The following is a 16,249-nucleotide window of genomic DNA, read 5'->3' on the forward strand; positions in this document are numbered from 1 at the left end:
TTACTTTGTTTACATGTGGCGGACCCTGCCTCCTTTTTAGCTACACACAGAGCTCTGGGGATCTTATTCTCCTCTGAGAACAGCTTGTTTACTCGGTTATGGGAAAAATAAACATGTCTCTGGATGTACTATTACCTCTTTAATATTGTAAATATTAAAAATCTGAATTTGAATGTATTCTCTCAAATGACACAGTGCCTCGTTAGGTGGCTGTAGCCGTCTTTAGCTATAGTAAACGTAGTGCTGATTACAAACCCTGAGCCTGTTTAATACCTTAGCTCGTGCACAGTCATTGGCAGACATGTCAGGTTTATTATAGCCGCTTTCATTGCCGATTCACCAAACTGACTCCTGCAGTCAAAGTGATGCAGAGCTGCAAACATTAACACACACACACATAATAATACGGTCAAAATATTAATCATGAAGTTGAGAGTTTTCAGCAGTAGTCTTTATCACACTGTCCCAATCTAATAAACACACACATACATACATAAATATACACAGGGAGAGATGACACCGGTGATGTGTGGTGGTGGTGGTGTGTCCATTTATTACACAACACGAAGCACCTACAGTAATCCACTCCCTGTTGCGTCAGACAGTGGAAGATCTCACTTTTTCACAGTGATTTTTATGTGGACATGTTTTAGACAAGGACATCAAACTGCTTTTATCTAAAAAGAAACAAAAACGGAAAAAAAAAAGAACAAGAAAAAAAAATAGCCTACACACAGAAATTCACAGCCAATATCACACACAAAAATAAAGCAGTGTCAACAAACAACAGTAAATTGAGTAAAAAATAGAATTTAATCATTTAAATAGTCTTTTCAAAATACAAACATTGATTTGAACTTCTAAATAATATAACGTTTAGTTGCTATTCTTCATTATAACTGGCAATGTTAAATGTACACTGTGGCTATACAAGGAAATGTGTGAGGTTTGGTAATTTATTGTATTGCTCATTTATATTAATGCGCACATATTTAATAAAACTACAAATGACTGTATAATTTTTAACAGTGACACATCAGATGACCTTGGCTCCGACCTAACCCGGCGTACCTAAAACCATATTGTATGCTATTGAAAAAAAAAAAAAAAAATCAACCCTCGTGTAAGTTATTATGAAGAAACGTTAACAGCTCTAAGTAGACTCTGGCATCTCTATTTATTTGTTCTCTTCAGATTTGGGATTACAATCTGAGAAATTAGGTTAGTCAACGAATCAGAGACCACAAAATCTTTTTTTTTTAAGATGTCAGGAACATGTAAGCTGCAACCTACGAACCACCAAAGTCGAACCGTTTTCAATTTGAACCGGCGTAAAAAGGACCTAAAGTTTGCAAACTTTGCGCCGTTGCTCGTGTGAAACCATGCCAACTGCAGGCCAGCCCTTCCAGTGTGAGACACTTTGTACCACGGGGAGCGTCTTATGAAGCATGATCAAGTGAGCCGTCAACACCGAGAAAAAAAAAATAAGTTGTGAAAACAAAAAGGAGGAAATTATCTCTGGTGTTTTGCGCAACTGCAAGACATTCAATAAAACCCAACATTGACAAATCAAAAGATCAACAATTACATTTGTCTCCACAGTTATTTGGCCATCTGGCTTACTCCGCCTCCTGAGGTAGCCCCTCTGTAGCCTCACCATACTGCTAAAATCTATAGAGCCAAGTAAATTGATCCCTAAAAATGACAATCAGCTTCAGAAAACACACCACTGCTCACATTAAAAAAAAAAACAAAAACAATTAGTATTCATAATATCCTGAATGGAAAGCTTCAATTCAATACCAAACCCACAACAGTGTCAGGATGTAAATAAAATACCCTTAAATCCTAGAAAGGAAAATGTATGAAAAAGCAAGTTTCAAGTCTTTACAAATTTCAGAACACTGTAAGCTGCACAAATATAATTAAAACGGGGGAAAATGTTATCACATTTGCTGGCTTTATTATCTTCCACTATAAATTGCATGTTTCTGTTTTATTTAAATGGAACTGTACATGGCTAAAAGATCAATGGCCCTTTGGCCACTAAATATTATATTTACTCATCTGACGTCACCATCAGATGCTGTAGCCTTGCATTGCATGTGAAGCTTCCTACAATGATCACTTCTATATTAAGTATACAAACCTGCTGAACAATGAGGCGGACTTTCAGGACACAAGTTTTCAACACCCCAAAAGGAAGATGTTGCATATGTTGCATTTCTTGCAGCCCAGAGCCCAAAACGGCTACTTAAAGTTAGTTCAACAGATGCACGTACACAAAGGAGGGATCTCACATTGAAACAACCGAGATCTTTTTTTTTTTTTTATGCTTAGTTCTCCACCACTGCAGAAAAATGCAGCAAAAATCTCATCATACACGCATCAATCATATGAGTTAGTGTTCCGACGTTATAGTCCACGAATCAAACAGGTCCGTGAGGTCAGACCATTGTTTCTGGACAGCACAGCTGCTGAAGTGGTTAGGTCTAGTGGAGGAGGAGGAGGCGAGTATAAAAAAGCAGATGAGGCATATGCATTTCTTTTCTAACCGCTCTTGTTGCCACACTGGCTTTAATGTCAAAGAGTCGTGTTCTTCCCTGATCTCAGTGTAGCTCATTGGTTCAGACTGCACACGAACGCACACACTTGCTGGTATGGAAGCCAGTTTTTTTTTGTGTGTGTGTACCAACAGGATTAACATACAACACTGAATATATTACCCTCCAAGTAGAGCATTTCACGAGCACACAATCTTCATATGCACTTCTCCTGGACTACAAATCGATTGCACAACCTTTTATAAAGAATCCTGCACAGACTATGTACACCAGTGGTTTCCAACTCCCATATTTAACCCCAGAAGTGCTCGAGTTTTCTTTTCCCCCCCGACCCACACCAGCCTTTCTACTAGAAGTTAGATTTAAAAAGAAGTCAACACTTGGGCTCCTGAGAGCTGAGAACTACTGATGTACACACACAGCAGCCGTCTCACCAGTTTATCCACATTTTAAATGTGACAGACAATAATCGAGTTGTTATATTGCTTTTAACATATTGCAAGTAATTCCTATGAATTTGCCTACAACGGCACACTAAACTATAGTAAATAAAAGCACTCCATGTGCATGTCAATCTGACCCTGTCCTGGACCCTCAAGCCTTTCTCCGGATATGTTGTTATGGCTTTCATGAGAAGATGTTGCATTATTTTTTGAAATGTTCAAAAAGCCACATGGTTGCAGTCTGTTCATGGGAACCTAAATGATGTTCTTCAGCGGTTGTGCAACTGCAGATCGATGCTGTGATGAAACACGCCATGAAAATAGTTGATACTGACAAGTTTTCTGGCATTTATGTTATACGTTGTCACTCTCTGATCTCGGAGCCTTTTACAGAAGTTTGGCAGTTACATCTTACTATCAAATAACCAAGACCCACTTTGGGACATGATTACAAGGTTTTCCATTTCTCATATTCTTTTCCTTTCTCCATGTAGCTTAGGGGGAAAGGACCATTTTCCTCATTATTAACTCTCTAATATAATCTTTCCTTTCTCACAAAACCACTCATCCACTCTTGAAGACTAGGTCTCTGTTGGGTCTTTCTCTGCGTCCTCTTTACTTCTGCTGCTATCGGCTCTAGGGAGAGTCCATCATGGCTTCCAGCATCTCCAGGAATAGTTTGTGCATGGGTACACCACCACGGGTCTTGATGCTGTAGAAGGTGGTGAGAGCACGACCGGCAGTCTGTCGGAGGAGAGGCAATGTTAAAAGGAGACGTCCTGCCCGCTGGGGATCGTCTGGGCGCCGCTGACATTCCAGCTCCAGCAGGGCCTGGTGGAGGAGGTCCCGCAGCTTCTGCACAGCCTCCATGTCCTCGATGTAAACAGAGTCTGACAGAACAGCAGGGAGCGCGTGGTTAGGCACAGAGCAGGGTGTTTTCTTAATTTTCTAAGCTTTTGTCACAGAAAGAAAAGCCTGTGTTGCCCAGTAACACACAGACAACACAAACTAATGACAGGCTTTGTTTACAAAACAAACAGTGGATCTGTACTGCGAGCAGGACCTGCTGCATGATCTGCTGTTGACAGTAATACTAAGTGATTCTTTAAGGGAGGTCGACATAAAGGTTACGACTGGTAAACCTGTCACAACTATTTCTAGTCTTCACTGTTTGTTTTCGCAAAGATAGATTTACCTGCCAAAGACTAGAAGACTATTAAGAGGTGTAAATATTATTATTTCTTAATTTTGAAGTAGCATTTACAGCACCGAACACTGGCAATACAAGGTCTATCTACACGCTGTGATAACGTTCTGTTTTGAGAGATTATAATGCAGAAAAAGATGCATTAGGTAATTATCATTAATTATCAATCATTAAATTCCAAGTAAAGTTTACTGTTCCTGCAAGTGCATTGCTAAATATCCTGCCTCCTTTACATAACTTTGACAAGTGTTTGATAACCAGATTGTTGCAAAAAAACTAAAATGTGTGTATATCGTGTGAGTTTTTTCACCTTAATGTCAGTGTTAGTATCGGCCAGGCTCTACTAAATTTAACAAACACCTCTCAGTATGACAAAATAATTAAGCAGCACCACAAACTGCAGCCACTAGATCTAGATCACCTCTCTAAAAAAAGGTTGGAACAAAAACTGAACATCGTTACCTTCGTAAAGGTTGGAGTTGCTGATGTGTTAGATTCAATTAATCTTTGTTAATGCTTTACCTAATAAATTAATTGATTCGCTGGAAACGGAGTGAAAAATTAGGTATTTAGTCGAGGTGGTAATAAGCTTAATGATATTTATCAGAAAAATTGAATAGCATCCTCTGATGTCGGAAACCCTGATGTTTCAGTAGAAGTTTCCCTTTGATCTTATCATGGCAAGAGATATGAAAAACCCACAACGTCACTGTTAATATGTTGTGTAATATTAGTTTGGAGTCATCAGGTAAATGTAGGTCTGCCAAAATATTAAGTACAACCATGTATGTGTGTATAAATTTTCAGTTTCACCAGAATAAGTACCTGAATTAGTGAGAGCGATGGCTTTTAGCATGACAAATTCCTCCCGGTCCACGTTTAGCGCCCTGAAACGGCGAGCGAGTTGACTAATTGCTGCGTTTAGCTCCGTCAGTCCAGCAACACGTGACATTTCCTCATCAAGGACAAAATCCTCGGCGAACACCACCTCGTCCTCGCAGCCGAGCGAGCGGTACGCTACACCCAGCACCAGCACCTCCAGCCACACTGACTGCAGCACGGACATCTGGTCTGCTAGGGACAGTGACAGGAAGCCTGCAGTGGAATAAACACAGAGAGTGAGGCTTTTAAATGAGGAGGAGGCAGACTTGCAAATGGTCTTTACAAAGAATGAGGCGACATACTGTAGGCAGCTGGTGACCAACTCTAGCTTGTGATACAGTTTAACACTGCATCAGTTCAGTGAGAACCTCCTCTTCTAACTCAGCACGCACACCGATAACGTTATTTATCCTGACCATTTTGTTTAACCTATTTAGTTTGTTACACCGATTAGGTGGTTTATAAAGCTCAGTATTCTAGTTCCTTAAAAATAAATGCAGAAGTCTGACTCAGACATGACGCAGCAAGTTTCTCTCTGTGAGATTCGATCACTGCATCCCTTCCACGCTATCACTCGCTCTTCACCTCCATGTTATCCTCTCTGCATCTCTTACCAGGAATGTGTTTGGCCCAGCCAATGATGACGACCAGCTCACGGTCAGCAAGGTCACAAAGGGTGGTGAGCGTGCGCTGGGCTGTGTCGGGCTGCAGAGGGTCGGGCATGGCAAATAACTTCTCTGGCTCTGCCACCAGAAGGTGGGACACGATGATGTTGGAGGAACCTACGTCACAAAACAGACACAGCATGGATTAACCTAGTGCACAAATCATTCTCATTATCTTAACTTATACGTAACATTTTGTTTTAAATATGCTGCTCTGCACTGGTTTTAACTGTGCAATAAAATGCACTATATTCATGCTGCAGATTACCACAACCATATTTCAAATAGGCTTTAGTCCTGTTAACTGACCTCATGTCAACAGACACATAATCTAATTTCTAGGACTTATAATGAGAATTTTGTGTTTTGAACTTGCTCAGCTCCAAGGACATCAGAATTTGTGCATATTGGTAATTCACTCTTGAATTGTCTGAAAATGTACAACGACATGTTCTGGCAGTAGAGGGCGCTGTTTTCTAACCGATTCCACTTCAAGTGTGTGTTGTGGTGCCAGTAAGCTCCGAGTGTCACATTTTTTTGACGGACACTCTGAGCATCTCAAGTTTAAAATGTAAAAACTCAGTGCCGTATGCCAGCTGATACTGTTTTACCTAGCAACAGCAAGACGCCTTTCAATGCAAAAAAAAAAAAAAAACTAAAACAGAGATTGACGAGAATCAAATACCGAATATAGTTTACAAGCGGGGAAACGTGTCGCTTTGACTGACAGCTGCCATCCGATAGTAAACCAAAAATAAGCCGTTGTTGCGTTTCATCTCATCTGATTTTCTTAATAGTATTACACCACGCAGCCTGTTGTAGAACAAAACACTCATGACAAGGCAAGAATATAAATCCCACCTTTTTCACTCTCCTTTGTCAGCGGTAGAGGGGCACTCTGGTATGTTGCATTCTCCACTTCTGGGCGCCTCTTGTACTTCTGCCTTCCACCTCTGACTCTGTCAAGACGGACTCCTACATTGTGAAAAATCAGAGCAGTTCTAAGATCAATGCGGGGAAAACAACTGCACATTTAAAATATCAGCACAAAGACTGTTCACATATAAATAAATAAAAGAAAAAGAACCGAGAGCGCTCACCCTCTTTCAGCATGCCTACTTTGAGGCACTTGGTGAAGCGGCATGCCTGACAAGCCTTTCTGCGCCTCTTGGTGATCTCACACTCGTTCGATGCTGGACAGCTGTATTCGATGTTACCTTAACAGAGGAACAGAAAGCTTTACAGTTAAGAGGATGGTAAATAAATACAAGTATGAATGAGCATATGATATGGATGACAACCACCTCCTTCTGTTTCTTACATCCTCCTGGTCTTTAAAACGTCTACTCAGGCTAAAAATCATGTAACTGTAGAGTGTTCTTGGTCTTGTTTAACAGACCAGTGCAAACCAGAAGGGGTGGCAGTGCTCTAAAGCAAGTTTAAGTATAGTACCATTAGTCTATGATGGGATCCTATGTGGCTTGTCTATCCCACTTTGTGCTCTTATGTTTGAAAGTTAAATAAAAGCTTTTAATGGAAACCTGGCAGTGAGCAGCTGTATGTGGAAAACTATAATCCAATAATGGTCTAAAATATAATTTGCCAAATTGTTTCCTGGGAGGTGGTGGTCAGTAGTGTCATTTAACTTGATGACTATCTGGTGTCAGAGTAAAAACATTAGGTGGTCACTGTTGTTCTGCTACAAAAAAAAATGAAACACACACCTTGGATGGTTCTCTTGAAGAACGCCTTGCAGGCCTCGCACGACGCCACGCCGTAGTGGTAACCCGAAGCCACGTCCCCACAGACTAAACACAGCCTCTTGGGCAGCGTGCTCAGGGCGTACTTGCATCGCCCTGCTCCGTTTCCAGTGGAGCCCTCCTCGGCCCCGTCGCCACCCTCGTCCTTGAAATGGCACCGCAGAGCTGGCGTGTAGAGTGGCGGGGAGTAACGCTTAGCGCCGTCCCCTCTGGTTCCACCACCTCCGCTTTGAGAGGAGTCTGAGGAGGCTCCGCCGGGGCTGGTCCGACCTCCCCCGCCGCCCTCTGGACTGCTCGGTTCCGCCTTTATGTAGACATCTGACCGACGCTCCCTGGAAGACATGATGCCTAGAGGGGACAAAAAACACAACAAAGGTTAAGGCATTGACCTTTAAACTCACGTCTTTTCAAACTACTATCAAGCCACCAGGTAAAACAAGACAAAAGTAAGACTTTTGGAGCAGCACAGGTCAGAATATGAACATGTGAACAGGTACAAAGCATAGATCTTCATAATCACAATCACTGCAATCTTCTAAGTGTCTGAATTTTTTATTCCTTCATATTATATTCCAACAAAAAAAGAGGTGGAAAAGTGTCTGTAATGCCACATCATACGCCACAGGACCAAACTGCTGCCTCAACACAGTCTCCAAGCCCTCACATCAACTATTAGAAAGCTTTACTGATTGAACATATGGCTTCAGATTATCCATATGGCACGGTTGAGGGTAAATGCAGGACTTGGAAGGAAAGAGCCAAAATCAAAATGGATCCAAATTTCCTAACTGGGGCTGAAGACCTGAAGTTAATGTTGCCTTAATCCAGTAAAAAAAACAACCGCATGTGGCATTTAAACCATCATCTAAGATCAGTTAAAGGCCGACTACACCAAGTGACTACTAACCAAGTTCCCTGCAGTTATATTAAGATCATGGTCAAATCTCTTAGCTGGAAGCATGAGCTGCGTAAAGCACAGAATTTTTGCATTATGAGCACACAAACGTCACAAAAGACCTCCTTGTTCCCGCTCTTGTTCTCAAGCAGCACTTCATCTCTGTGGTGTTTGTGCTATTTTTTTCCTTGGTTAGGCTTTATAAGCCATCAAAATATATTAAAAAAAAACACCTAAGATTCACCAAACCAGAAACATCCACGCCTAAAATAAAACCATACAGTCCTGGAATCATCCCCTGCAGTGTGAAGTCTTTTGTCTGTGACATTTCTAGACATTAAAATAGCCAAGGTGACTGGATGAAGGTCGCTATGCTCGTGAACAGTGACCGCTCTTCCCTATTCAGACACATAACTTCTGTTCAAGTATGGCAGTAAGAGCACTGCAGCACCCTGCCTGCCAAACACTGTCTGTACTTCTCTATTTCATTACAGGAACAAACACGGTAAATACTCCATGCTTGCTATGAGAGGAAACGCGTGTCCGTAAATTAAAATACAAACCACACAGGCGGCTCATGAGTAGAGAGATTATAGTTAATATGCAGTATATCGCACCTATAACTTCTTAAATGAGCGAGAAACATCTGTGGCACAGTTTCAGTACTGCGGGGGCCACAATCACCGACTATATCATTAAATCTATTAGTAATCTCTAACAATTACCTCCTCTATCTCTGTGAGAGTGCGAACAACAATGAAATACACCTCCAAGTCTTAAAAATATGTCTCTCTCAAACGCCCAAGATTTGTTGGTTTTCAATCGATTATCCAAGGTCAAGATTGCGGCAAATGTGAGAATCAAACTGCTACCAAGTTAAGACAGTGTAACACAGACAGACGCTGATTAAACCGTATTGATTCAAAATGTTGCCCAGATGTTTACTGAGGGAGACAAGAGAACTCCTCATGACAAAAATCCTTATGACAAGAGAAAGAAGAGGTTTAATTTCTTAAGTGAGCGTCCAGTTGTGACCTTCCAGCAGCCGACTTCTGTCGGGGCTCTTAATGTCAGTCGTACATCGTGTCCATTATGAAGAAGATCATTTAACTAAAAGCCGCCTGTAGTCGTAACAAATGGCCATCAAGCATTCGAGTAACTGAGCACGGTGACCACCAGAGACGTGCATGATTAGCACTTAAATGTCATTCCTTCCAGGTCAAATACAAATAGAATTGTGCCTTGGACGGAATAAACACAACACATTTTCAATCAATATTTAACCTAACGTATTAACTTGCAGAGCCTGACCGGTGTATCAGCGATATTAACCTATCTCAGATGTATTGGACTCAGTATGGGGCGTATAAGTTGTCGAATACACTTTTTCATTATCGAAATGTAGAGAAAGAGTCTTGTGTTTGACAAAGCACATTTGAGAGATCGCTGTCAAAAAAGTGGAATTTATGTGTATATTCTGTGTATTTCATAATGTCGGACAATATAGACAAAAATATCAGAATCTTTCTTACTCCTTAATATTGGTATCAGCATTGGCCCAAAAGAATCGAGGATCGGTCAGACTCTCCTTGTGACCTCTACTCTGCCGTTCCCAAATTATGGCAATAATTCATTCACAAGTGTGTAGTGAGAGTGTACAACTACTGCATTTCACCTCTATAAGGAGGCCCAGTCAGTTCATTGTCGAGCCAAACAAAGACAAATTGTTAATATTTCATTGTATTGTCTGAAATTGACTTTTGAGCAAATTATGACAAATGTAGATCCCTCTGTTGTTAAAGTTAAGTTAGCAGCGCTTCAGTTATCAGAAAAGACGAGTGAAAGGGGGGCAGGCGGTCAATATGGCATGAATTGTAATTTGTGCCACATCTGTCCGCGGGCTTTAACTCGTCAATGGATACATTAATGCAGAGACTCCAACGATTGCGCTCTTGTTCCAACTTGATAGATCACTGTGTGAAGATGACCAGATGAAATCTCTGCAGCCTTAATGGCCGTTGATGGAGTTAAGACCTGAGAGTGACTTGAGATTTTCATGTGTGCACAACGCACATACAAGGCAATACACTGTAATTACTAACAATTTGTTCCTCTGTTATCAGTTGGGCTGATAATCTGTGTGCAGAGTGTTGCAATATTTAAGATGCATTGCTTATAGCCAGTTCAGTGTGTGGATCCTTTGCCCCGACATTAAATTCAGCTGTGTGTTCTGTACACACTGGATCGGGTTGCCACCGGCCTAATTAACTGAGTAATTGTCTGTTTGATTTGCAGATTTCACTACAGGTAGGCACTGACATGCTGTCACTAAATACATTAACTACGCGCTGGTTGACAGTCAGCAAACTGTGTTTACGGCATATAAACAACCAGAGCTCGATCCTGACCCGTGCTGTTAAGTCTGTCAATCTGCATATCTACGAATGTGTTATATATTACTCATTTATAGACATCTATAATGACAACTGTAAATCAAAACTACTAAACACTTCGACCTCCATCCTTCACTCTGTGCACGAACATGTGATTTGAAGGTGATCAGAGCTCAGGTGTCTAAAACTGCACTGATGCTTTCATGAAGATTAAGAGTAATTTCCTGGATGCCAACGCTGTGAAATAAAACCACAGGCAGTGTCGTGTGTTTTACATTCACACATGACAGTATCTCATACAGGGAGTTACGGCAGTAGATTAAGACTTTTTACCTGCCATCCACTGAGCACAGGAGGGGACATAATACTTTCTCAAGATATCACTCACTGCAAGCCAAGTGTGCCTTTAATCATATTTCGTCCTGCCGCAGATAATCCACTCCTATAGTAGCTGGCAGTCCACACTTTCTGTGGAGTTTGCCCCCTCTGGACTTGATTGTAGCACTGTTTGGCAAGCAGCAGGGGGGTCACAGCAGATCCTAGCCTGTTTAAAGTTTAGCTCGCTTTGCACTGAGTTTACAAGCTGAGGGGAATGGATCAGCCAACAACATCAGGGCTTGTACATGAGCCCAGATAAATCGGAAAAAACAACAACAAAGAAAGACAACGTGGTAGACATTAAAGAGAAAAAAGGACCCCTCCACCATGTGCACCTCTGGCCACTTCCACATCTGCCTCGCCAAACGTGGATCATCGGTGTCAGTGAAGAAACACGTTATAAAGCACGCAATAACAGCTACGTGGTTCCTCTAAATATTGATTAAAAACACATTAAACTGTGCCTGAAAGCATGTGAGCTGGGCTGAAGTGCTCTGTTACCTATTTTAACTCGTCATGGAAACGCGTCGTGTGTGCTGTAAACTAAACGTATCAGCATGTTTTTCTTTTTTTTTTCTTCTTCTTCTTTTTTTTTGGCGTAGCAGTTAGCATTAGCTTCAACAACAAGCTAGCTAAGCTAGCTAGCAGCGGCTAGCGTTAATCCTGACTGACCAGCTCTCTCCTCCTGTGGCCGACGGGTTATTTTTGTCACTCTAACCCGGACTAGGCTGCATCTTACCTGATAACGGTGACTAGTATAGCACTTAAGTCTCCCAGCGGCGTGATATCATGGCACAGGTTTAAGGAGAAAATCGCTCTGCCAGACTGCCAGCGCCTTTTGCTAGCTCGTGTCGGCTTGTGTGTGTGCTGTGCTGGGGGAGATGGGCCGGGCTACAATCCGGCTTTCTCTAAAAACACACTGCAGGTAGATGATTGTGGATGGAGCTGAAACACTGGAGCTCAAGAGGCATCCTGACTGTGTAAAGCTACTTTTATTATGCTTTTATGCAAATGCACTTAACTTTGCACGACATTACTCTACACTACACTTTATTATGATGGAGGGGCATCACAAAAAGGTCACTGTTAAGAGCTAACAGGTCAGAAATATGTGCAGGCCTGATTGTAAACTTGATAGAAGGCTATAATAAGATGACTGGCAACTGTCAGAGTGTGACACATGAATCAGAAGTCTAATAAATTACTCAGGTTACTAATAAATTGCATTCAAGTAGTCAGTTTTACATTTGCTGCAGAAAGCATCCCTAAAAACAAAGACCTTTAAACTTATGGCACCACTGAGGCCCGCTTACATTGATATTTATGATTTCTCTTCAAGATTTTCTGGGAAATGCTCACAATGATTTATAACAGTGGTTCTCAAAGTGGGGGTAAGGGGACACCCAAGGGTCCTGGAAGAAAAAAGGGAGTATGTTTTCACTCCATTTCTATCCATTAGTAACGTAAAGACAAAATGCATGACTGTTTTTGGTCATGAGTTTCACACACTTTCTGTTGTAAAACATCTAAAAACAAAACTGTTATTAGACGATGGACTCTGGGATGCTTTCACTGTCGATTCAGGGGTCCTGGACATTTGCGTACCTCTGATTTATACAATTTACAACTACTGAGCTCAAGTTCTGTCTTCAATCGTTTCTGTGTTTGTGTTTACACACTATGCTGTTTTAGCCAATTCTGGATGTAAATTAGAGGCCAATACCCTGAAAAAATCCTTCTATAATATGTATTTTGCTGCAGCCCTACACCTCCCCAGTGTTTTCCTTAAGAAGATATTAACATATGGAGGTAAAAGTCCACCACAGCCTCATAAGAATGACCTCGGAGGAAGTGAACACAAATAATCCTAGAGAAAGCATAACATAATACATCATCAACAGAAAAAGGTGATGTAAAAAAACAGATTACCTGGTTGCTGAAGTTGAAGCCTATATATCAGTGACTCCCAGCGGCAGCTCAAGAGGTGCTATTGCTTTCAGTCGAAGTGTGCAGATCTCAGGACACCTGCGAAGTAAGAAAAGGTTTTTATAAGTGTCATCAAAGAATTTACAGCCAAGTCGCTTTTCATGTTCGCACCTGCAACCTGTCATTTTAAATGCCACAACTCTACACACTGTCCCGCCTCACAATAACCATGATTTAAAAGGATCTTTACAATAAATAGCAGTGCCAAACTTGACACACACCAGCTATGTGTTGGCAATAGTTTTTGTTTCCTCTGTGGCAAGTCAGGCGTATGGTCGTAACTGTGACTTGTCCTTCCTTGGATACATATTCCACTGTATCTATCCAGGTTTCTGCACGCTGCACGAGTACCCTCCCCCTTACGCTGCGTGACAAACTCCAAAGGTCACAGTCGCAGGAATGCTTGAAGGACAGACAGAGTAAAGCCAACACCTTGTCTCTCACTTATACAAAGTCATAAGCCGGAGTTTGGCGATAACTCTCTGTAAATAATTGAAGAAACCAGTTTAATATACATTAATAAATAAAGCCTTTACATCCTGAACCATACCGTAGTCTCAGTTACGCTTCAGAGTGTTAACACAACTGGCTTTTGCAGAAAAGAAGACATCATTTAAAGCCAAATTGCAGCAAAGAATTTATATTAAGCAACATCAGACTTGAGCAATACGACTGCAATTTGTGGAAACAAGCCTCATTCTTTACAAGTGACCAGAACTTTACTTGCCTTAAGACGGCATTTTAAAAGACATTTCATTTGACATGAAAGTGAAGATTTTAATCATTGCAGATGATTAAACAAACCACAAAATGTATTTGTGCTAATTCTTCTGATGCACTTTTCCCATATAAATGCATAAAGTGACACGTCAAAGAGCACAAACCAGTCCTTTTCCTTTTGGTCTTTTAATGGTTTTAAAGCTATCTTATCATAGTCTTGTTTGGGGACATTGACTCTGATAAGGCATCACACTTGACTGTACATTAAACTCAGTGTAGTTTGAGGCTTTTTTAGATGCGGCGCACCGTGGAGACGGAGAGAACAGCACCCAGGGGTGACCTTGCCTACTGATCTCGGACCGGTGAAAGGTTAATTGCCAATAGTGGATTATGCCTTAAGATCGGTGACCTCAATCCTGGTCAAGCAGGCTCGGGGGTCTTGCACAGTTCAGTGTATTGAGATAGAAATTTTAAAAAAAAAGCTAGAATAGAGGGTTAAAACACACATTAAATGCACACACAAAAAAAGTGTGTACAGTTGAAGAAGTGGTCGTGCATTTTAAGTGAGGACGACACGCTGTGATCCTGCTGCATCGTGGACACTCCAGGGGGCTTTTCACGCTTAATTTACTCAAGAAGTCACCATGCATATCATATATATATTTTTATATACATTTCTGTGCGGCTTATCGTCGATTAGCGCCATCACATCGAGTGTCACGGCGTTTATTTACGTGCGAATCAATCAGTAGCCTACGGATGTCGTGTAATCCGGACAGGAAGCGTTTCACTGCACATTATTACACAATCTTATTTTTTGCTTAATATTTATTCAGCAGTTCGTGCCGCCCTTTAAATAACGTGGCCACGCGAACTTAGCTCTGCCAGGCGAATCGTGCATGCACATCAGGCTCCCGTCCAGACAGCTGACATCCCCACTATTTCAAAATAAGATACAAAATAAATCATAATAATAAAAGCCCAAACCCACTCTCTCTATCGGTGTAATGTAAAGCAAGATACTTACTGGGAGATGTAAAAACATCGCAGGGTTGTGTTGTTTTTTTTTATTAATCTGAAGTCAGTCAAGTCTCTGCGGCTGGCAAGTCCACTGTCGGTTTGACCGGTTTAACGGCGCTGTCCAAGCCTCGCGGGGTTCCTCACATCGCATCACTACGTTAACCGTGTAGATGAGGCGATAACAACAACCGGCGACACGGCGTCTTGTCCGCCTGCTCGGTTCCGTACGCTGGTGATATATAAATTCTCGTCTTCAAGGCTGCCACAACCGAGGTTGTAGTTGGACATCGGCGTCAAACACTTTCAACGGCGGACACCGAACATCCGGCGAAGAGCGCGTTTCACAATAAAACTCACGACTCGTAAGAGCTTTTTTAAACGCACTCCTGCTGGACGGCTACCTGGATTCTAAAACAATAAAGCCATCTTTTAAAATACGCAACATACAGACACACACCAGAATCATACAATTAGCGAATATTGCTAATATTCAATATGCGCAAGCTACGCGACTTCCGGTTCCCGCCTTGGCTTTCGCCCGCTAGCTTGACGCAGCTTAGTGACGTCAGCCCCTTCTCCCCGCCCCCTGCCCGATTTGCGTCCGCTGAGTCTCCGTTACGTCCGCACGCGCCCTCCACCCACGTCATCAGCATTATAATACGGGCCTGCAACTCGTGAAGAAAAAAAAAAAAAAAGATATGACCCAGTCTGCGTTAATCCTAATGTAACTTTCTATTGACCTTATTCTGCACCTTGTGCTGGTGTAGCATTTTTTAAAAATTGTATTTATCCTGGTGCTTTTAATCTGAAATAGCCACACTGTTAAATATTATGAGAGGCTGTGAGGATATATATATATATATATTTTTTTTTTAATTATTATTTCTGTTACACGCTTGAGGGGTAGCGCTCTGCAGGAAAAGGATCGGAAGAACAGGCAGCACGCATGTTCCCTTACAGTAGACTAACGTTACTACACCTCTGTGGAAAATATAGTCATGCTGTCGGTCTTGTGACACTGACCGGCTCACTCCACCACTACACTATCTGGACAGGAGCCAGGGGAAGAGGAGATCAGGAGATCAGTGGGATAAGAGGAGGGAGATAATTAAGGGATAGTAGTCTGAAAGCAAAAGGAGAAGTGCGAGAAAGCGCTGTGAATAAAATGACGTGATTTCAAGGGCGTGCTGTGTGTTTTTTTTAATTTACGTTCAATGTAGATAATAAAGACAATAACGTGGGTTTCCGTCCTGCTGCGTCTGGAAATAGGCTGCTCATGCGCCTGCGAACAGCTGGCACACCGAGAGGAGAGGAGACAAGTTGCCAGAGAGGAGTT

General features: G+C 41.8%; 1 protein-coding gene across 4 annotated transcripts; it reads right to left on the reverse strand.

The window, feature by feature from the left end:
- Positions 1-528: 528 nt before the first annotated feature.
- On the reverse strand, positions 529-15,449 carry esrra (estrogen-related receptor alpha). 4 transcript variants are annotated; one of them, XM_037120062.1, is made up of 8 exons: positions 14,921-15,449; positions 13,117-13,212; positions 7,486-7,869; positions 6,862-6,978; positions 6,623-6,736; positions 5,711-5,878; positions 5,040-5,309; positions 529-3,897 (listed from the first exon to the last, which is right to left on the reverse strand). In XM_037120062.1, the coding sequence occupies exons 3-8, from the start codon at positions 7,862-7,864 to the stop codon at positions 3,644-3,646; spliced, it is 1,302 nt and encodes a 433-aa protein (XP_036975957.1). In that variant the 5' UTR covers positions 7,865-7,869; positions 13,117-13,212; positions 14,921-15,449; the 3' UTR covers positions 529-3,643. The 4 variants fall into 4 exon arrangements, with proteins under 4 accessions (XP_036975957.1, XP_036975958.1, XP_036975959.1 ...); XM_037120063.1 differs by lacking the exon at positions 14,921-15,449 and adding an exon at positions 13,395-13,413; XM_037120064.1 differs by lacking the exons at positions 13,117-13,212; positions 14,921-15,449 and adding an exon at positions 11,927-12,270.
- Positions 15,450-16,249: the final 800 nt, after the last annotated feature.

This window comes from Acanthopagrus latus, chromosome 13, assembly GCF_904848185.1.
Source record: "Acanthopagrus latus isolate v.2019 chromosome 13, fAcaLat1.1, whole genome shotgun sequence".
Taxonomy (NCBI): Eukaryota; Metazoa; Chordata; class Actinopteri; order Spariformes; family Sparidae; genus Acanthopagrus; species Acanthopagrus latus.

Bases quoted from the DNA above. Each gene is read 5' to 3' on its own strand.
- esrra (XM_037120062.1), bottom strand. From the start codon at position 7,864: ATGTCTTCCAGGGAGCGTCGGTCAGATGTCTACATAAAGGCGGAACCG. The intron at 6,979-7,485 runs GTGTGTGTTTCA...TCCTCTGTTAAG, and splicing joins CTTCAAGAGAACCATCCAAG to GTAACATCGAATACAGCTGT. The intron at 3,898-5,039 runs GTACTTATTCTG...CTGTTCTGTCAG, and splicing joins CATCGCTCTCACTAATTCAG to ACTCTGTTTACATCGAGGAC.